Below are 20,931 nucleotides of genomic sequence, written 5' to 3' on the forward strand. Positions count from 1 at the left end.
GATGTTAAAAATATAGATCTTATTCAATTTCCATTTATTTCCTTTGGCCCTCTTAGGGAACAACAGAGCTGCTTTTCCTGCATTCTGGATGTTTCTCCTTTTGTTATTTTTCCCAGCACAGCTGGCAGGAGCACCTTTGGCAGAGCTCTGTGTCTGCAGGAGCTGCGAGCCAGGCTCTGTCCTGGGCTTTTATGGCTTTTGGTCTCACTCCTCCATCCTTTTTCCCATTCCACCTTTACCCTTCAGACCCTCTGGTCATTAAGGACCATTGTTTCCAGGGCTCCCAATGCCATGGTTTTGTGGGACTTGGAATCCCAGTGGTGATTTCCTGTTGGTGTTCAACTCCTGTCTGTGTTTCTCATCCAAACCCTGCTAATTGTCCTCTTGCAGCCTGGATATGGTGACAATGAACCACTTCAGGGTGGGGTTTTGGGGGTGGTGGGGTTTTGTGTGAGTTGGTGCCCTGCCAAAACTCTGCCTTTTCTTCCAGCTGTTGTCCTTCTCCAGGCTCTAGGGAAAGGCAGGTGGTCACAGCTGTGATCCTGTTCTCCTTAGGGAGTTCCATTAAATACAACATGTGGGTCTGGAAATCCCTTTGAATAAAGTTCAGACCCAAAGCACATCCAGAGTCATTCCCATGCTTTGGTGCTCCTGTTTTTGTGCTCTTTCAGGGAACTACATATCTCAGAGTCAGGGAATTGTTAGGGTTGGAAAAGACCTTTAGGATCATCAAGTCCATCATCCACCTGCTGATCCTGGGCATCCTTTCCTTCTCCTTGCACCTCCAAAAGCCAAAATCTCAGAGAGTTCCCGTGGAGCTGGGGAAGGACAGTTCCCATGGGATCCCAGAGGGAAGGACTGTCCATGTCACATAATGGGCACTGTACTTCTTCTATAAGGGGGAAAATGCAACTCAGATTTTATCTCCTGGCCTGGGGCCAGACATGGAGAAGCTCTGGCAGCTTCTGTATTCCAGTGGGAATGGCTGTGCCTGCACATCTTCATCTGGAACACTGACTTGTCGGAGGTGGTACTTGGGAAGAGATCCAGAACTCATATTTTGGCAGTTCAGTCATGAAGCTGTCCCAGAATGGAGCTGTAAATATTGTCTTTGCTGCTACCCAATTTGGGACTTTTCTCCCCCAATTCCTGCTGTGCCTTCCTATCAAATATCCCTCCGGGGGGATGTTTGTCTGTGTTTTATTTCCTGCTGAAGTCTGGCTGCTCATCACCTCTTCCACTCCCAGACTTCTCCAGCCTGGATTGAAATAAGGACACATTTTGTTCCTCCTACTCAGGATCCATCAGGATTTTTTTTTTTCCCTCAGTAGCAATTAATTAGTTGTTTAATTAATCTGGAGAAAGGGCAGGTGTTGAAGATGCTCTGCTGGAGTCTCCAGGAGTGGTGGGTGATGGGTCAGAGAACAGAGCCCTGTTTGCCAAAAAAAACAGCAGCAATTTTCCAACTCTTGAGATGTGCTTCCCAGCAAACACTTTTCCATGTGCTCCTTCACCTGAATGGAAAACAGCATCATGAATAAATTACAAACATCCATCTCCCATCCCTTGGGAGGTACAGCTGCTTCTTCCATTAAAACCAGGGATGACTTTGGGAATGGTATCTCTTAAATCCGTAGGTCGGTCTTTGGGACTTCTCCTGCTTTTTAAAAATGAATAAACAGATGAATAAATAGAATTAAAGTCTTTTCTCAGTGATTCCACAGTGACCCATCACAAGCCTGGCATGGTCCTATACCTCTTCATGTGTGCACATGGGCTTGAGAAAACCATTTTTTTTCCTGTTTTATTTATTTTGGAGATGGTGCCAAAGGCTCCAGAACCAGGTGACAGCAGGATGGGTGCGTTGGGAGGTGACAACCTCCACTTGTAGTTGGTTTTCATGGATCTGCACTGATAGATTTGTCAGTGGCTTGAATAATTTCTGGGCAGTTTGTCCAATTAGCAGCTTTTTATTTGCTCTTCCTGCCCAATCTGAGGCGTTGAACGTGAAGCCATGAGTGGAAATCCAGTGGGATGTGTATTTTGGGGTTTTCCTTCCTTGTTCCAGACTGAGTTCAGTGCAGTGCCCCGTGCTCTGTGTTAATTTTGGACCTTTTTTTGAGTTGTCAGAACGTCACAGTGCTTGAAAAGTGGCGGTTTAAGTTGCAAGTGATGTAAAGAGTTGGTTCAGCTCTTACCAGCTGAGTGTGTGGTTGAATATCCCTTTTCAAATGGTATTTGTGGAGAAAAATTATAATTGATTATTTGGGACCTTCTGATCTCTGGTATTTGCAGGGCAGTTGAGGATGGAAAGTTATTTCACTGCATGAAACCATCGTTAAATCCATTTATAATGACACAGTTTTAGATATAAATCTAATACTCCAGTGTTCTCCAGTGAGCTGCAGTAAATAAAGTAGAAGGACATATTTCAAGGCAATTCCCTTTGCTTTAATTCTCCCAGGTGCTTTTTGGGCCAGTTCAAGACTCTGCCTTAAGGAAAAAAATAACAATATTTTATGCTTCAGCTTTGCTGAAGGGGTGTAAAGATACCCAGATAAACTTTATTACTCTTTCTTTGTAACTTTTTCATAGTAAATTTACCCAGTTGCTCTTTGTTTTCATGCCAAGTGATGGGTTTGATTTTACCACCCCAATCCACATTTTTTTCTGTATAAATCACTGGGGGCTGTGAATGCCAACAGAGCTGGATCAAAATGTATTTTACTCATTAGATTCACCATGTGTTTTAATTCGGGAGTCCAAAATAATGCTTTCAATAATAATTTAAAATCTGGAAGCCCGTGAATTAAATAGAAATGGAAATAGATTGTGCTCTCACACTCTCACCCCCAACATCATCCGTGATCCTTCTCCCAAGTGGTTCATCCCAAACTGGGATTAACTGGGACCATAACTGGTCCACAACTGGCTCTGTTATGTTCTGGTTGCCTTGGGGTTTGTGCTGATGGGTGAAATCCTGTTCTATCCCCATCGAAGAACTTCAGGGGACACACGAGTTCAATAATTCCCGATGGGTGTCTGCGGTAGCTGGTGGCAGATCCATCCATATTGTAAAAGGACTCGAGTCTGGATGCTCCAAACATCCTTTTTCCCGTGTGTGGGTGTCAGACACGGCTGGTTTGGGTTATTGCATGACTTGGATGTGTCTCCACCAGGCAGAACCCCGTTAACAGCTGCATTTGTTTGCGTTCCAGGCGGGTCGGGGCCGTCATCGTCCATCGCCATCGCCGGCACCAGCCAACCTGCCATCACCAAGACAACCTCCGTGCTGCAGGACGGTGTCATTGTCACCACGGCAGCCGGGACCCCCCTCCAGCAGGGCCAGCTGCCCGTGGGCACCGACTTCCCCTTCTCCGGCCCCGAGGCGCCGCTGCCCTTCCCTCAGAACAGCGCCGGGAGCGGCAGCCTGCCGCCCGCCCTGCACCCCAACCTCCTCAGCTCCCTGCCTCTCTCCTTGCCCGTCAGTCAGCAGCAGCTCCTAAACCAGAACCTATTAAATATCCTGCAGCCTTCAGCGGGAGAAGGCAAGTCCGAGGTCAACCTCAACCCTTTAGGTTTTCTCAACCCGAATGTAAACGCCGCTTTAGCTTTTCTCTCCGGCGACGTGGACGGGCAGGTTCTGCAGCCCGTGCACTTCCAGCTCCTGGCAGCCCTGCTCCAGAACCAAGCCCAAGCCGCTGCCATGCTCCCCGTGCCATCCTTCAATGTGACCATCTCAGATTTGCTGCAGCAGCAGAACCCCCCCGTGCCCTCGGTCGCGCAGCCGCCGGCCCCCCCCGAGCCCCTGCCCGACGGCTCCAGGGTGGAGACCCTCCTGTCCAACCCCATTCCCAGCTTTCCAGGCGCCGACACGGCCTCCAACCCCCTGCTCCTGCCCGCCGGCTCGGGGCCCTCGGCGCTCATGGCCCTGAATCCCCAGCTGGTGGGGGGTGTCCTGAACTCCGCCGGCCACCCGGAGGTTTCCATTGCCACCTCCTCCCAGGCCACCACCACCACCACCACCACGTCCTCGGCGGTGGCAGCTCTGTCTGTCTCGGCGCTGGGCGGTGGCACGGCCGTGGTGTCCATGGCAGAAACCTTGCTGAACATATCTAATAGTGCTGGGAGTGCTCCTGGGCCAGCCAAACTCAACAGTAACTCTGTGGTGCCACAGCTCCTTAACCCTCTCCTGGGGACGGGCCTGCTTGGTAAGTCCTGTTTTCTTCCCAGGTATAAAAGGAAACTTAAAAAAATAAAGAAAGGAATCAAATGAAGAGGGGAGGGGAGGGGGAGCTTTGGATTTTCGTTTCTATTTGCAAAAACTCCGCTTTGCCACCCTTTTTTTTTTATGTGTGTGTGTGTGACAGCTTGTTTGTGGAGAATAACTCTTCTGGCAGGAGATTTAAAGCAAATTCTGCTTGGATTCCTCAGTGTTTAATACTGATTTGGGAAATTATTAATTCTGCCACCTAGACCTTCTATAAACACCCAAAAATTGTGTCAGCACTTGTTTCACTGCTCAAGGAGCAGCAGCTCAGGAGCCTCCCTGGGTGCAGAGTGTGGCAGCACAGGGTTAGTGGGAGTAGCTGTGCAGGACCAACACCTACATCCCAAAAAAAAGTGATTAAAAACCTCTTGAATACAAAATTTCTTTATCCTGGGTGATGATTTTTTTGATTATTTTTACCCAAAATATGTAATAGAGTTAGTGCTTCTCTGTTTGGTCTGTGCATCTAATTAAATGTGAGGAATTAAATAGTGGCAAAGAGCTGATAAAGTATTTTAACTTAAATATTTAACTTAATACCTCATACTGCCCTACTAATGGCTGCAGTGGACTCAACCCTACCTGACGTTTTCCATGTAAAATACAACTAACCAGTGATTCTGCAAATGGAAATTTTAAGGAAAACCGGAGCTTTTAATTAAAAAAAAAAAGAAACCAAGTAAAAAATGGATATATTTTAAGCTTTACTGTTTCATATTTATTTTACTGGAACTAGAATTTCCACATTGAGATTTTCATATAATACAAACTATTACTACAATTTTTACTCTTGAATGTACAAAAATAATTGTTTGGTGTTCCATGTCTGGGGCAAAAAAGCCTTTTCTCGTTCACAGCTGGCTCGTGTCATAATTATTAAAAAAACAGTTTTGTTGGGGTTTTGAATTATTTTCACTTTTCTCTGTGTCTGCTCCTCCTCCCTCTCCCCACCCCAGTGCTGTTTGAAGGAGATTCCAAGACATCACAGAGGCTCCTTCTGCCAAACTTGGCTGTTCCCAGAGCCCTGTCAGGGCCCTTCAGGCAGATCCAGGTGGATGTGACACAAGAAAGGAGGAACAAAGAGCAGGAGAGACATCCCTTGAGGACCTCTGGGAGGCTGGAGGGGAGCAGGGTTGTTTCACAGAGGCATTTTCAGCAGTCAGTTAAAATTGGAGTCAAGGAAATCCCTGCTGAAGGCTGGGAACGGCTGTGACTCGTGTTTGCCTGTGTTTGGGTTGCAGGTGACATGTCATCCCTGAACACTACTCTGAACAACCATCAGCTGAGTCATCTCCAGTCGCTCCTGAACAACAATCAGATGTTTCCTCCCAATCAGCAGCAGCAGCAGCAGCAGCAGCAGCAGCAGCAGCACCTTCTCCAGGGCTACCAGAACGTGCAGGGCTTTCAGGGCCAGCCCCAAATCCCTGGCCCAGCCAACAACCCAAACCCCATGGCCTGTCTGTTCCAGAATTTCCAGGTAGGAAGCAAGAGGGAAGCAATATTCCAACAAATGTGCAGCTCTCAGGAGGTAAAATTACATCCCCCAGGGTCTGGGTTTCTTTGCTGATTAAGGCAATATGATCCATATAAATTATATATATGCACTGTCTACATTTTGCTCTTTCACTCTGGGTTTTGCAAATCAGTGACATTTTTATGGAAATTTTATACCTTTCTCTGCAGGAATTGGGTCCAGTTTCTTTGGAAGGAGTTATGCTGCATGTATTGAAAAAAATATGCTATTTACGTGCTGACAATACTATGAATTTTTAGCAAAACTCTTTTCCATTGTGCAGAAAGGATCATAAATTCCCATTCAGCCCATTCTGATAATGCAACAGTGAGAAATAAATGCTGGAACCACTTCACAATAATTAGAAGCTTAATGAGTTATTGTAGGTGACTGTGTGTGCCAGTCCTCTTGTATTCCCACTGCAACTGCATGGAAGAGCTGCTGGATTCTGCAGCCTGAAGAAAACAGGGATTAAAGTGAATGTACAGTGACAAACTGTGCAAAAATGATCCTTTGCTGCTCTCACCTAAATAGCCAGTTCTTCACAGTGCAACTTGAATATCCAACCAACACACTGACATGGCAAAAGTAGGGAATAAACCCGGAGGGAAATACGGATTTATTGTTACTCGGGGTTGCTGTGGTTGCTGCAGAATTCCAGATGTGAGGATGGGACATGGAGATAGAGCCAGGCAGTGCTTTTACCCTGGAAGGAGGGAAAAGGAGATGTGTCATTTCTCAGTGTAGATGTTCCACTGCAAAATCTCAGTTTTCTACCTGCCTGTTCCCTCTCTGGTGTGAATTTTGGGAGCTTTAGCTCAGTGGTTTTTTGCACCAGATTCCCAGTTCTATAAATAATGGTCATGGTAAGCAGTTTAAAGGGGCTTTGGGAATATTTTCATGTTGTTCTTTGCAGTGTTTTGTTACAATGCTCTCATTGCCACTGTCATCCCCGCCTGTGGATGTGACAAGGACTTCAAAAACCTCAGTTGATTTAGTCTGGAGGTGCCAAGAAGGGAGGAGAGAATAGCTGAGAACAGAACTGTTCAGCTGAGAACAGGCTGTGGAATCTCCTTCTCTGGAAATACATAAAACCCACCTGGATGTGATCCTGTGCAACCTCCTGTAGCTGGAGCTTGGACTGGATCATCTCAGCTGGAGGAGCCTGGAGAAGAGAAGGTTGTGGGATTTAGATGGGATATTAGGAAAAAAATCCTTGGCTGTAAGGGTGGGGAGGCCCTGGCCCAGGTTGCCCAGAGAAGATGTGGCTGTCCCTGGATCCCTGGAAGTGTCCAAGGCCAGGTTGGAGCAACCTGGGCTGGTGGAAGGTGTCCCTGCCCATGGCAGGGGTGGCACTGGATGGGCTTTAAGGTTCTTCCAAGCCAGACCATCCTGGGATTCTGTAACAAAAGTACTGACCTTGGTGGAGTTGTTTAGGACTTGAGAGAAGAAAAGGAAAGAGCTGAGCTTCAATCAGACGAGGAAATTCCTGAAAGGCTCTGAAAGGGATGATGGTGAAGTCTCAGCAGTGCATGGGGGGCTGGATCATGTCAAGATGTCCAGTTTGATCCACGAGGCAAAGTCTGAGAGCCAGTGGGTCTGATTTCCTCTAAATTAGGGTTTTTTGTTTTCTCTCTACCTTGTTCTGCATTTAACTTCATAACTGGAATTTAATCAAAATGGTGTCCTGTGAGGAACAGTCACCCTGGCCACCACCTCGGGGTTTAATTAAAATGAGACCAAGTTTGTCTGTTGAAATAGTTGTGGAGTCTCCCTCTCTGGGGACATTCCAAACCCACCCAGACAAGTTCCTGTGTCACCTGCTCCAGGTGACCCTGCTTTGGCAGGGGGGTTGGACTGGGTGATCTCCAGAGGCCCCTCCCAACCCCAACACCTCTGCAATTCCATGAAACATTAATCCAGAATATGAACTCCCATCTTCTCCTGTCCTTCCCCAGGTGAGGATGCAGGAGGACGCCGCGGTCCTGAACAAGCGGATGATCACCCAGATGGGAATGGCGCCGGTTCCCGACAGCTCCAACGCGATGCTCCCTCCCTTCCCAGAACCCTCCTGTGAGCTGCAGCCCCGGGCCGAGCCCCCCCTGGGGCAGCAGCCCAAGGATTCCCTGCCCGTGGGCGGCCCGGGGGACCCGTCGGTGGACGCCATCTACAAGGCGGTGGTGGACGCGGCCAGCAAGGGGATGCAGGTGGTGATCACCACGGCCGTGAGCAGCACCACCCAGATGAGCCCCATCCCCGCCCTGAGTGCCATGAGTGCCTTCACAGCCTCCATCGGGGACCCCCTGAACCTCTCCAGCGCCGTCAGCGCCGTCATCCACGGCCGCGGCGTGGCCGTGCCCGAGCACGAGGGCAGGGCCAGGGGCGCCCGCGGCGCGCGCGGCCCCAAGGGCGCCGAGCACGGCAAGAACCCCGGGGAGGGCGAGGGCTACGAGTATTACAAGGCGGCCAGCTGTAACACCCCCAAAAAACAGTGGGAAGGGGAGCAGAGCCCGGTGGGTGAGCTAAACAGGTGGAAGTGCGAGGAGTTCCTGGAGCACTCCCACCTGCACGGCAGCCCCTGCCACGAGAGGCCCAACAACGCCTCGGCCCTGCCCCTGCTGCCGGGGGAGCAGCACCAGGCCCTGCTGCCGCAGAGGAACTGCCAGAGCGAGAAGGCGCTGGAGGAGAATTTCAGGTATAACAATTACAAAAGAACTATGCTGAGCTTCAAGGACAGACTGGAGAACACTGTGGAACGCTGTGCACACATCAACGGGAACAGGCCGCAGCAGGGCAGGGCCTTCGGGGACCTGCTGAGCGCTTCCAAACAAGACCTGGGTCTGGAAGAGCAATCCCCGAGCTCCTCCAATAGCTTGGAGAGCTCCTTGGTGAAAGACTACATCCATTACAATGGAGATTTTAATGCCAAAAGCATTAATGGGTGTGTGCCCAGCCCCTCGGATGCTAAAAGCATCAGCAGCGAGGAGGACCTGAGGAACCCCGACTCGCCTTCCTCCCACGAGCTCCTCCACTACAGGCCAAGGACGTTCAACGTGGGCGACTTGGTCTGGGGCCAGATCAAAGGACTCACTTCATGGCCTGGGAAACTGGTGAGGGAGGAAGAAGTTCACAATTCATGTCAACAGAACGCTGAGGAGGGGAAGGTATATTTATATATCTATGCACATCTCTCTCTCTCTCCACGTGCCCACCAAAGCGTCGTCATTTTGGTCTTTGTCTCCTATTTTAGCAGCATGGTTTGGTTTTTTTCCTTACCTGTAGCTCATAGGACTGAATTTCCCCGTGGTTTCCCGTAAGAAACTTGTGCCAGTTGCCTTCAGAGAGGTTAGGTTTGGGCTTTACTAAATCAGTTGTGCATGGAAAAGTGGTGTCACCCAAAAAAGGCTTTCGCTGCCATTGTGTGTTCGGTCAAATTTCTGGCTGTGTCAAAACCTGGTGTGAAAATACCTAAAAGTGTTGAAACTGCAAAAAAAGGAGAAGTGATCGAATCAGCAGGAGGAGTGTGTAATAAGGGGAATCTTGCTGATTGCCACAGAGGAAATGCACACACATTTTCAGCATAAAAGGAGGTTTGGATCGTCTTTTAGTAGGGAGGAAATTTGCTCTCTCATGCTGAAATCCTTTCTTTTGTGTCCACAAATCGTGTGCTTGTGGGGGAATATACAGGCAATACAGTTATCAAGGAGTTATTGGTTACTTTATTACAGTAAATATTTCCAAGTCTGGTCTCTACTACTTGTATAACATTTTATCTTTGTAGTTCTTATAAAATAACTGGGGTTGTTGCACCCTCATTCAGGAGAACTTCAGTCTCTCTTTGCAGGTGACAATATTCCAGAGCTTGTCCTGGTGTAACTCTGTCCCAGCCCAAACCAGGACAAGGCTGCAGAGCTCAGTCCTTGGGATGGTCACATCCCCAAATTTCCAGTCAGTTTACGAAGTGCAGGCACAGGAGAAGACCCCAAACTATTAAAGATTAAAGAAAACTGGAAAAATCAGATGTACAATATCCCTGTCCCGTGTGAATCAGGAACACAGTTATGGCTCTCACATGTTCCCAGTATGGATTTATGTATTAACTTCCAAAATTGTGTATCCACATCTCTGTGACTGGTATAATTGTGTTGGATATAACTGAAGAGTTTTGGGTTTAGAACTCCTGTAAAGAGGTGAATTTATTTTGCTTTCCATTCCTTGGTGATTCCGTGTTTCCTCCCCGGTTTGGGGGCACCAGAATGTGTTGTTGCTTTGTGCAAACCTGCCTCCTTTGTTTTTGTGGGGTTTGTGTGCATTCCATGAATATTGTGTGAGAGAAATCCAGTGGCACCCATTTCATTGGGTGCTGAAGCCCAAAAACCAGGGAAGCAAAGCCTGGGAATGCTCCTGTCAAGGTACCACTTCAAGTCCCTCATCAGGAAGTCATGGATCACCTCTGGCATCAGAAGATCTTTAATTTAATCAGTTTAAATTTAAAAAAAATTTTTAAAAGTGTGTCTGATTGTCTCCATCAAGAAGCACAGAGTGAACAGCCATTCCAAAGGGCAGGAGTTGGGGGTGAAAGGTGGGATACAGGGAAAAAAAAAAAACCACACCAAACCAAGAGAAATAACCTGGAAAACCAAAAAGAAATTGCCTTTAAAACCAAATGGGCTTCAGGAGTTCTGCCCTTCAGTCACATTCATGGTGGGAGTGACCTGCAGCACTTCTGGAAATCCTCTTTTCTGTGGAGCTTCCCTGAAACATCTCTGGAAGTGTTTGTGTACCAAACGTGCCCCTCCTGCGTTGTGACAATTATTTGCTGTTGGGATTTGTGCTTCTCCCTGGTCTCTGGCTTAGACATCGTTTGATTTTGGTTTCCATGGGGGTGTTCAGAGCAATAATGGGTGTGTTGGAGAGCAGCCAGGCTGGGGTTTCCCCAGCAGGAGAAAGGAGGAATCTTGCACCTTCCTTTCCTTGTTCTCTTGGCTGTTGGATGTCAGAGGAGCCCAAGGGAGGTGCAGCAGCAGGAGCAGAGATGTCTGGGAAGGAGAGGAGCGAGTCTGAATCCACACATCCTAAACCAGAGGATGTGCAATTAAATCAATGAGTTTGTTATCCACCTCAAATCACCAGAGCAGGACCAAGGGTTTGAGGGCAACAAGGGGAAGGTCCAAGGCTTTGTTGAGCTTTCCTTGGTCAGTCTGCTCAGGGCAAACACTGCTCTTAATGGGTTAAACTGGGCTGGTTAAACTGGGCTGGTTAAACTGGGCTGGTTAAACTGGGCTTTTCTAGTCTGACAGGTGTGACTTATCCACGTGCTGGAAACCCCATCTGTGTGTATGATTTAGTGTTCCTACTGATTCTGTTATTAACTGCTGTTATTATTGATACTGATAATTATTATTAATCTGGTAGACTTGCTTTGGATGCCCTGTTTTGTAGTAGTTTGACACTTCTTTTAAAAAAGTGGGTTTTAATGTCTAGGCATCACAAAATGCCAGTAATGAAGACATTGAGTCCTTTCTGTTGCTGAACACAAGTCCTTTGTCACCCAAACATGATATTAATTCTTTATATTCTTATTTACCCTTGAACCTTCTCATTTATCTCATGGCAGGTGGTTATAGCCCCTGCAGGTTGTTCCTTAGATACACATGGAAAGGGATAATTCCCAGCCTTGGAAAAGCTCCCCAGGTTTCCAATGGGTTCTGTTTCTTCCCTGTGCATTTGTGTTCTTCCAAAATCCCACGAGGAGAGGAATTGTTGGAAGTATTTGCATTACAAGTGAGCACAGTTTTAAGGGGGAAAACGCTCCAATTTGTGGCATAATTGAATTGAATTCCTGGAAATTGAATTCCCACCTCCCCACGTGCAGATTCCTCCATTAGTGACTCCTGGAATTATTCCCCAATTTCATTAGCACAGGCCCGAGTCAAGACTTGGGGAATTGGATGTAAACTTGTATTTTTAGAGATTTTGACAACCTGCTCACTCATTAACTTCCCCCTTGTCACATCCAAACATCAGTTCCGTGGGGAATATAAATTATTTAGTAATTGAAAAGGCTGAGTTCGAAGGGAATTTGCATTTCAATCTCATTTTTGGGTCGTACAAACTTAATAAATTTGTGTTTATAGAATTCATTTTCCCTGTGTCAGAACACAAAAACTGGTTCTTGTTCAGTTAAAAAATACCAATCAAGATGTAGCAAAGTAAAAAAGAATTCAGATTTTCTTTAGGTTGGTGTGTCATAAATCCTGATTTGGTTGTTTTCACAAGCAGAAGTTGCTTGAGCCAGATGAAAATAATCGAGTTAAGTGGACTCATGTTTGGAGAATGCAAATGCTAAAATTACAGAGATGATATAATTAATGAATTATCTTCTTGCTTTTATTGTTTGTGCTGGGATGAACTGGTACCCCTTGCTTAAAATATCCACAGCTTGAATTTCCAGTTCAAACACTCTCAGATACCAATATTGGCCCTTGCCCAAATCCATCCCTGACTCAGCAGGTTGGTAAAGGATCTTCTTAAATTAAAAAAAAATTGAAATAACTGATTTTAGGACTCCTTTAGTGAGGAGTCTTGGATTCCTAAAGCACAAATAAAGCTTTTCCTCTGGAACAGGAAGGAATTTGGCCTTCAATTTTCCATCCAGAAACTGGAGGTGATGGGAACACTTTGATGTTGGGGGCACCTGTAAGGACTGTATTATGTGTCCCAGTGTTTTAATGCTTTCCAGGGTGGAGGCTGCTGTGCCTGCCTGGTTTTTTGGGATGAGATTCCAGGGGGGGTGGGAGCGATGTGTGGGGATTGCAGCTCCGGGTAACGTGGTTTGGTGTTCATCCCTTCCCTCAGGTGGAGCCAGAGAAGCTGAAGACACTAACAGAGGGGCTGGAGGCCTACAGCCGAGCCAGGAAAAGGAACAGGAAGTGAGTAAATCCTCCTTCTTTACCAGGGAAATACAATCATCCCAGTTTTTTTTTGCTTCCCTTGTGGGGAAGGCAAACTTAGGAGTTGGTTCTCTGATTCCTCCCGTTGGTTCTGAGAGTCACAGACTCACCCAAGAGCTTGGATATCTGAATTTTTAGTGCCTCTCCTGGTAGTTCCAGTAGCCCCTGTGAAATGTCATCCTGCTTGTGTGAGCTTTCCTGAGGGGGGATTCCTGATTTTCTAGTTTTTACCAAAAAAAAAAAGTCATTACATCAAAACTATTGTGACCAAATAATGCTTTTTAACCAGCTCTGTCCTTCTCTCCTCCCTCTCCCTCTGGCAGAGGTTTGTTCAGAGAAATTCCCTTTTTATTCAGGTTTTTTGTACAGGCTTATTCAGAGACATTCCCATTATTTCCTCTTCCTTGGAAGTGTTTTAGGATTTGTGGGGCCTGGCTGTGTTTAACCAACCCAGTGCAGAGCTCTGGGTCAGACCTGGGGGAGCTGGTGGGGTTTATCCTCCTTTTTAGCTTTTAGTGAAAACACAAGGATAGAGGCAGCAAATACTGGGATATGAAGCATCAGGATAGACAAAACCAGGAAAATTATTGAGTTTGGGGATGAAAAAAAACCCTTTGGACGTTTCTAAAAGGATGACAAAGTAGAAATTGGGATTGGGTTTGTTCTGTGATGATGCTGCTTATTTGCTGTGGCAGGGAAAATATATTCCTTAAATCTGTGTTAGAATTCCAAGTCAGTTCTCAATAAGGGAGATTAAATAATTCTCCCTCTTCCCCTCCTTTTAAGTTGTGAGCTTTACTTTTATTTACATGTCACTTATATACTTAAGAGAAGTAATTTTTTATGCCAGATAGACAGTTTTGGTGCTTGTTTTTTCCAAGATCATCCCTATTTCAGTTTATCTGATGGATCAAATCCTTTGGTATCTCCTCATGGACCCTTCCTCATTTTCCCATGTACTCTTCCAGATCTGTGTGGCAAAGTCATTAATCCCCCAAGGAAGAACATCCCAGCTGAGCTCATGAGCTTGATTTCCTGGTTAAAGAGAGAGGGAATGGCCTTAAGCTGAAAGAGGGGAGATTTAGGTGGGATATTGGGAAGGAATTCCTGGCTGGGAGGGTGGGGAGGCCCTGGCACAGGTTGCCCAGAGAAGCTGTGGCTGCCCCTGGATCCCTGGAAGTGTCCAAGGCCAGGTTGGAGCAAGCTGGGATACTGGAAGGTGTCCCTGCCCATGGCAGGGGGTGGCACTGGATGAGATTTAAGGTCCCTTCCAACCCATCCTGTGATTCTGTGATTAGAGGGAAGGGTTTTTATAGGAAGTGTCTCCTGTGCCAGCTGGGGACAAGGTGTTCCCTTCCCTCCCCTGTCTGTGCCACCACCTCCCCTCAGGATAAAGATGGTTAAGCTGGTTCTCTTCCTCCTCCTCCTCCTCTTTCTCTCCTTCCTGCCTCTCCAAGGCAGGATAACAAGGATGACAGCACTTCCTTGCTTCCTGAGGATATGGGGCTGGATGCCCATAGTAGTGTCTCTCAGTGCCTTGGGGTAATTTGGGGTTGGAAGAACAAAGTCCTGCCCCCAGCTGTCCCACAGCCCTTGGGGTGCCTCATTCCAGGGTCAAACCAGGAATATTTGAGGTAATTAATGCAACACCTGTTTAAAGTTAGAAGGGTATTTAACTTTTCTTCAGCAATTCCAACACAAGCTTCACTTCCCATAATACTATCCAGAGGTCTGATCTTCCTGCCTGTGCTCCAACAGCCCGGGAGGCTCCCCAGTTACAACATTCCCAGGGAGTTCCTGTGTTTATCATTCATTTTTAAGGGTTTTTTGCTGTTATCCAGAATGACTGATGCATTATTTTTTTCCTCCTAGAAGTGGAAAGCTAAATAACCATTTAGAAGCTGCTATACACGAGGCCATGAGTGAACTAGACAAAATGTCTGGGAATGTAAGTTCCTTTTCCTGTATCCCTGCTCGTGTCCCTGAGGGAGGGTTGGCTTGGGTTGCTTCCTACCCAGTTTTGTTTCTGTTTCCTTCAATAATGTGGAATTTTCAATGTTTCTCCTGCGTTAAAAGACAGTTTGCAAATGTCAGGTAGTTCTGAAAAATGGGAAAAGTCGTAGAATTTTAGTTGCATTGCCAGTTTTGTTGCTTTTGACAAGAGATTTCCACCCGGAGCCACTCGTATTCCAGGGGGTTTCTCTGACTAATGACACAAAATCAGGCTCATTTGTTTCTCAGTTTGAGTAGAAACCACATTTGAAAGGATCATTCTTTGCATGTAAAACTCTTGGAATAAAGTTTTCCTCATGAGAAATGAAAGATATTGCCCTGAAAGGTAAGTTTTAAAAAAGAGTATTTCTAATATCACATCCAACAGTGGTTTTCCTACCATGATTCACTGTTATTATCTCAGTCCAGAATCTTCCTGATATAAAATTTAGTTTATATAATGTTCTCATCTTCATATTTAGTTGTAATTTCATTGGAGCCCACTGGAAAATTTTAAAAAAAAAAAAAAATCTACCACAGCACGTGCAAACTCCCAGATCTTATAATTAGTAATTAATTATTCAAGTAATTAATTATAACATGTTTGGAAGTGCGAGTAACACTTCAGGGGAGCTTCTGGAGTGTAAAAAAGGAAATATATATATAAGAATATTCTTTTGTCTTTATATGTATTTATATATAATCTATATATTATATTAATTATATATGTGCATATATAAGAATATAGATATTTTTCTTTGTATATATTTATATATAATGTATATTATATATATAAATGTATATTATATATATATATTCTTTATAGATATAATGATAACTGCAGAACAGAGCTGATTTCAGAGCCACCAAGGAATGTTAAATAAGTTTTTCAGTAACTTTTAATGGCTGCTCTGGGTAATAACAAAATCAAATATTTTGCTTAAACTTCTGAATTTTACAAACTGGGATTTGAGCTTTGGTTTGAAACAAGAGGCATTTCCCTGCTGTCTTGGGAAGGAGCAGGAAAGCAGGGTCTGACTGTGGGTCTGTTACAATGAAATCAGGGATGTGGGGTCGGGCTGGACCATCCTGCTGACACCTTTTCCATGTCTAAATCCAGGAATACTGAAAGCTGCTGTGCTGGAAGTGGATTTGCTGAGCTGGTGGCTCTGTCACACCAAACTGATGCACCTGAGTGTCAGTGCAGCATCTTGATTTATATTTTAATTATCCGGGCGCGGAACTCGTGCTCAGGGTTCATTTCCATAAAGATTACCATTCCTAGAAACACTCCCAGGAATCAGCACTTCTCTTTTTAGTGACTTGCATTTTTTTTCAGCTACTACAGCTCAGGCATCAGTCAGTTGGAGCTGGAAAACGTGTGGGATCCTCAGCTGCAGGAGGGAGAGCCAGTGCAGAGGCAGGGAATGTCAGGGGGCTGGAGGAGCTGGGAAGGGCCCAGGAAGTGCCAGAGGATCCATTCCTGCTCTTGGGAAGCTGCAGCTGCCGCCAACAGATGGTGGTGGAATTCCACACCAGGCCCCAGCCTTCCTCCTCCTCCTCCTCCTCCTCTCCCACTTGGTTTCTCCTGATGGAAAACTGTTTTGCTCTCAGCTCAGCCCAGCCCTTGGCTCAGAATTGTTTCCTTTGAAGCACAGGCTGAGGAGTTTGCTGATGATTCCTGAATAACCCCACAGCCCTGGGCTGGACTGCCCTGGCTTTCCCTGGCAGCAGCATTTTCTCACCACCTGCTTCCCACCTCCTGGCTCTTGTCCTGACAGGGTCTCCAGCTTTGCCACTGACCATCTGACAGAACTGCAGTTTGGACATCAGGTCCTGGTTATGTGGTTTCCCAAGCACTGCAGCTGGTTTGGGATGTGTCATCAACCCTTTCCTCCCAGCTCCTCAAAATTCCCGAAGTTCCTTTAGTTCAGGCTTCTGTGCAGCTGTGGAATACTGAGCCCTGTTTCCTAACAGCCCTTTAATCAACCCTGTAGCTCATTGACCCCCCTGCCCACTGTCCTTTGCTAACCTGTGAATATACTTATTTTTAGGTCCACCCAATCCCGCAGGGAGACAGACAAGTGAAGCCTCCAAAACTCAAGAGGAGGAAGATCTCTAGATAACATTGAATGTCTTTGTTACTGGTCCAGTACTTGTGAACACTGAGTCCATCTGTAGGTATTGCTCTAGGCTGGTACATCACTATTTATGTGGGGACAGCTCGATGCCAGCGGGGCACACGCCGGGCAGTGGGACAAGATTTGGGATGATCAGGAGGGATAGAAGTTGCTGGAGAAGCCAATCAGAAATCTGGAATGGTTGCAGTAACAATGTCAGATGATTACTGATTTTTTTTTTTTTCTATGATACTAAAAATTGTGATTATAAGAAATAGTCCAAATGTTTCTGAGAAATTTTCCTTGTGTATATAGATAATACAGAATTTCCTGGTGATATCTGAACTGTAAATATTGTACAATATTGTCATGTACAAGCGTACCTAATGCACACTTTATCTTTTATTGTACAAAAAATAGTGTACAAAATTCTTTGGTTTCTATTGAGTACACATACAAGAGACTACCAGTGTAAAGTGATAAATAAAAATACAGCCTAAATGCTTTTATATGATAATGTAAAAGATGCTGTTTTTGTATTTAACAGCAGAGAGAAGGCATGATTATGTAATACCTTAATTATGACATCCCCTTCACGCCACTGAGTGTTCATGGATCCTGTCTGTTTGGAATGAACCTTGCCTGGAAGTGCTGTGCTCCACTCAGGTCCCTGCAGGAGAGTGCAGATTCCTCATGGGATGTGGGATCGCAGCTCTGATGGAGAATTCCAAGGCCGCAGCCATCGGTTGCTTTTGGTTTCCGTAGCTTTTCCAGTAGGATGCTGTAGGTTGGACTGAAGAGGACAAAGGAGCAGTAGGAGGCCTGTTTTAGTCAAGCATTTCTGTAGGTGAGGTTTCAGAGCCCCCTGAGGAACTAACCAGTCGATACCCCCCCGTAACATTGACCCCCTGGATTAATTAGCTGAGATTCTCTAACTTCATTAACCCTGCAGGGGGGCAGAGGCCCTGCTTTGAGAAGGGATCAGTGTTGGTTCCAGTTGGTTTGGCAGTAGAATGGAAGGGCAATGCTCTGGAAAAGGTAATCCCGCTATCCATCCCTCGGTATTGAAACACAAAAAGGAGTTAAGGGTGGCTTACAAAACTTATTAGCAGCAGTGATTTTTATCAGTATTATGTAACATATCAGATTTATTTTATTTAAAAAGAATTATTTATACCATTAACAGATTCTTATATATATTAATGTGGCTGAAATGCGCAGGTTAAATCTATTAACCAAATTATTTATGTTATATTAAGTGAGAAATGTGAAACATATGTAGAAAAAAGAAGAAATTAATACACTACAGATTTAAAAGTCTAAAGCTATGAGCCATTATAAACTTAACCAACGGGAGTGTAGCACAACATTCTTTCCATTGGATTTCATTTTTCTTTTTCCCCACGGACGGTGGGGATGGCGAGGGGAGCCGTGGCATCCTCGAGGCTTCCTGGGATAGTTCTGCTCACCATTCCCAGTCCCGGGGTGGAGTCCTTCATCCGGGATCACCACTTACCTCAGATTCCTTCCCCCCGCATTCCCGGTGTCGCTCTCTAGCGAGGACTGGCAGCGATCAGCTCCCTGGGGTCTCCAGGGCGCCAGGATCCCAACTCCTTGCTCCTGTCCCAGGTCCCACGGTGCGTGTCCGAAGGAATGACCCCGAGGATGACGATTCCCTGGGCTGGGCTCCCGCGTTCCCGGGCACGCAGCACCTACCTCTGGGCTCCTCCGGGCTCGTCCCCTCCGGCCCGGCTGGGACCCCACGGCTCCGTGGGGCAGCTCCATGGCCCTGCTCCGCTGGGTTCCCATTCCCGCTCTTTTGGGGTGCGGTGGCTCCCGTTTTTCCGTCCCACGTCGCTCCGCTCGCCGGTGTCCCTCGGGCGTGTCCGTGGCTCCCCGAGCCCCCGCTGCCTCCCACCCCATCCCAGAGCTGTGTCCAAGCTCCTGGGAGCGTTTAGGTGTTGTACTTCCCGGTGTTTCCATGGCCCTCCCTTCCCTCGGTGGATGGCGGCACTGCTGGGGGGGCAGGAGTAGTTTGCTTTCAGTCCAGACCGATTTTTTTCTCCTCTCTTGCCGAGTTTTCCTGGTTTGGTGTAAGCAGTTCCTGTAAATATTGTGAGCGTTACAGGTCGTGCAGTGTTGTAACATTTTCAAAAAATGTTGCACCGACTTTACAATTAAAAAAACTGGTCACTCATACTTGAATTTTGCCCATAGAGCCATTTCTTTCTCTTTGCATTAAAGCATAATCTACTTTTTTGATGGAGGCCCAACCCTTCTCTTTCTACCTTATTATTTTTTTGTTTAAGAAATCTCTATTTTTTCTAATAGAAGACTTAAAAAAAAAGGAAAATTTAAAAAAAAAAAAGTACTTTTTGCCTACTTTCTAATTTAAGAGAGAATTCCTATATTTAAAAGGTGGAGGGGGGAAAAAAAAAGAAAAAAAAAGAAAAAAAAAAAAAGAAAAAAATACTCCATTGTGGCAAGTGGAACACCACTTTATTTGTCATTAATATGGCACAATCACCCCAAAGTGAAGTGGCTGAGTACAGCGAGCCCACGGCGTCGATCAGGACCTCGGTAGATTTTAGGGAACGACGTGATTCCTTGAGGATGTAAAAGTGTTACGTATTCTTGTCTATTTATTTATTTATTTATTATGCTTTCTTTTTGCTGAGTGGGTGACAATGTGGTTGAGTCATTCAGATGACGTTCAAATTAAAGGAAATGATTCCTCTTTCTGTTATGGTGCGTTTTGTGAACACCATAAACGGAACAACAGCGAAAATCTTTTCATTCATTCCGATGGATTTTCTTCGTGTTCTGACAGAAAACCTTTGGCTGGTGTCAGCTGCAAAACTAAAATTCACATAGTTGGAAAATTAAAGAAAAAAAAGGCAAAAAAAACCAAAAACCAAACCCACCCCACCTCTGATGTCCCAGGTCTGTTTTCCTCACAGTCTAAGGTCTTAGGGGTTAAAAGGAACTTAAAATTTAAAGGTCTTTCCTCAATCAGCTTTGCAGAAGGTTTCTAAGTGATGTGATATCCTTTTGGAGTCCCTGAGTTTGATGGTCTAGAGATATTAGAGGGCTCGTGGTGGACTGAATTACCTTAGGACTGGTACCTTTCTTAGCTACAATTTGTATTTTGCTATGTAGGGTTGTAATGTGAGAATTCCAGAAGAGCCGTAGCATAAAAAGTGCTTTTCTATTTTTAAAAAGAAAGAAAGAAAAAAAAAAAAAAAACAAACCCATTCTAGTCTTACTAAGAATTAGAGGATTTTTTTAATATCAGTTTTGTAATTTTTTGATAAAGTTGTCAATATTATGATTAAATCACCAGAAAAAACAGTTCCTGTGCTGTTCTCTTCGGGGCAGGGACTCCGTGTTCCGATGGCTTTGCACGGTGCCACCGTGGGATGCCCGGCCTTAAACAGGGCACCTGTGCCAGGTTAAATAGCAACCAGCAGTGCTGAGGGCTATTTAGGGCCGTGAAGGCCGAGAGAATGCACAGCTGACCCTGCAAATCCCATAGCTGGGCATTGCCATGGAGGTCCTGGCGGCGGCGGCGGCGTCCGACGGGTAAGTTGAGGGAGCCGGTGGCTGTGGGAGCTCATCCCAGCTCACAGGGCACATCCCAGGAACACCCAAAACGCCCCCCATCCCACCCCTCACTCCGCTGTTCCCACCAGGCTGAGCTCAACATCCGCATTTCAGCATCCCCCCCCAAAATCCCCAAGATTTCCAGGAATCCCAAACACACCAACAGGTCGTTCAGTTCAATATTCCCTGCGAGGAATTCCCCCTCGGTTCGCTCCAGGGGCAAATCCATGCTGCAGAAACACTTTGAGGCTTTAAAAAAGTCCTACCCAAAAATAAATTTCTCAGTTCACGAGCTGAGGGGCTTCCATGGACACCCCAGACCAGCCCACCAAGCACTCCTGCCCCGCTCCTGGTGTCTCTGGTTATCCTTGTGCTCCCCAGAAATTCCCACCGGCCACCTCCGGTTTAACCTGGACTGGTGATCCCTTATATTTGTATTTGAAAGCCCAGCAGTGGGAAATCGGACCCCCACGGCTCATT

General features: G+C 46.1%; 1 protein-coding gene and 1 long non-coding RNA gene across 5 annotated transcripts in view; one reads left to right on the forward strand and one right to left on the reverse strand.

The window, feature by feature from the left end:
• MBD5 (methyl-CpG binding domain protein 5) overlaps positions 1-19,589 on the forward strand; it is a 106,837-nt gene extending 87,248 nt beyond the window's left edge. For 2 of the 3 annotated variants that reach the window (XM_064661660.1, XM_064661659.1), the window contains exons 10-15: positions 3,219-4,211; positions 5,512-5,747; positions 7,742-8,947; positions 12,642-12,715; positions 14,609-14,684; positions 16,783-19,589. In XM_064661660.1, coding sequence (XP_064517730.1) covers positions 3,219-4,211; positions 5,512-5,747; positions 7,742-8,947; positions 12,642-12,715; positions 14,609-14,684; positions 16,783-16,854 — 2,657 coding nt within the window. In that variant the 3' untranslated portion in view covers positions 16,855-19,589. Of the gene's footprint in view, positions 1-3,218; positions 4,212-5,511; positions 5,748-7,741; positions 8,948-12,641; positions 12,720-14,608; positions 14,685-16,782 lie in introns of those variants that run through there. The other variant, XM_064661661.1, reaches the window with a different exon arrangement.
• Positions 5,743-20,931, reverse strand: part of LOC135417467 (uncharacterized) — a 32,825-nt gene continuing 17,636 nt past the window's right edge. Inside the window, exons 5-8 of one of the 2 annotated variants that reach the window (XR_010432052.1) lie at positions 18,565-18,952; positions 17,423-17,641; positions 6,883-9,266; positions 5,743-6,489 (exon numbers count right to left, since the gene is read on the reverse strand). This is a non-coding gene — a long non-coding RNA (uncharacterized LOC135417467). Of the gene's footprint in view, positions 6,490-6,882; positions 9,267-17,232; positions 18,953-20,931 lie in introns of those variants that run through there. The other variant, XR_010432051.1, reaches the window with a different exon arrangement.

This window comes from Pseudopipra pipra, chromosome 7, assembly GCF_036250125.1.
Source record: "Pseudopipra pipra isolate bDixPip1 chromosome 7, bDixPip1.hap1, whole genome shotgun sequence".
NCBI classification, from domain to species: Eukaryota; Metazoa; Chordata; class Aves; order Passeriformes; family Pipridae; genus Pseudopipra; species Pseudopipra pipra.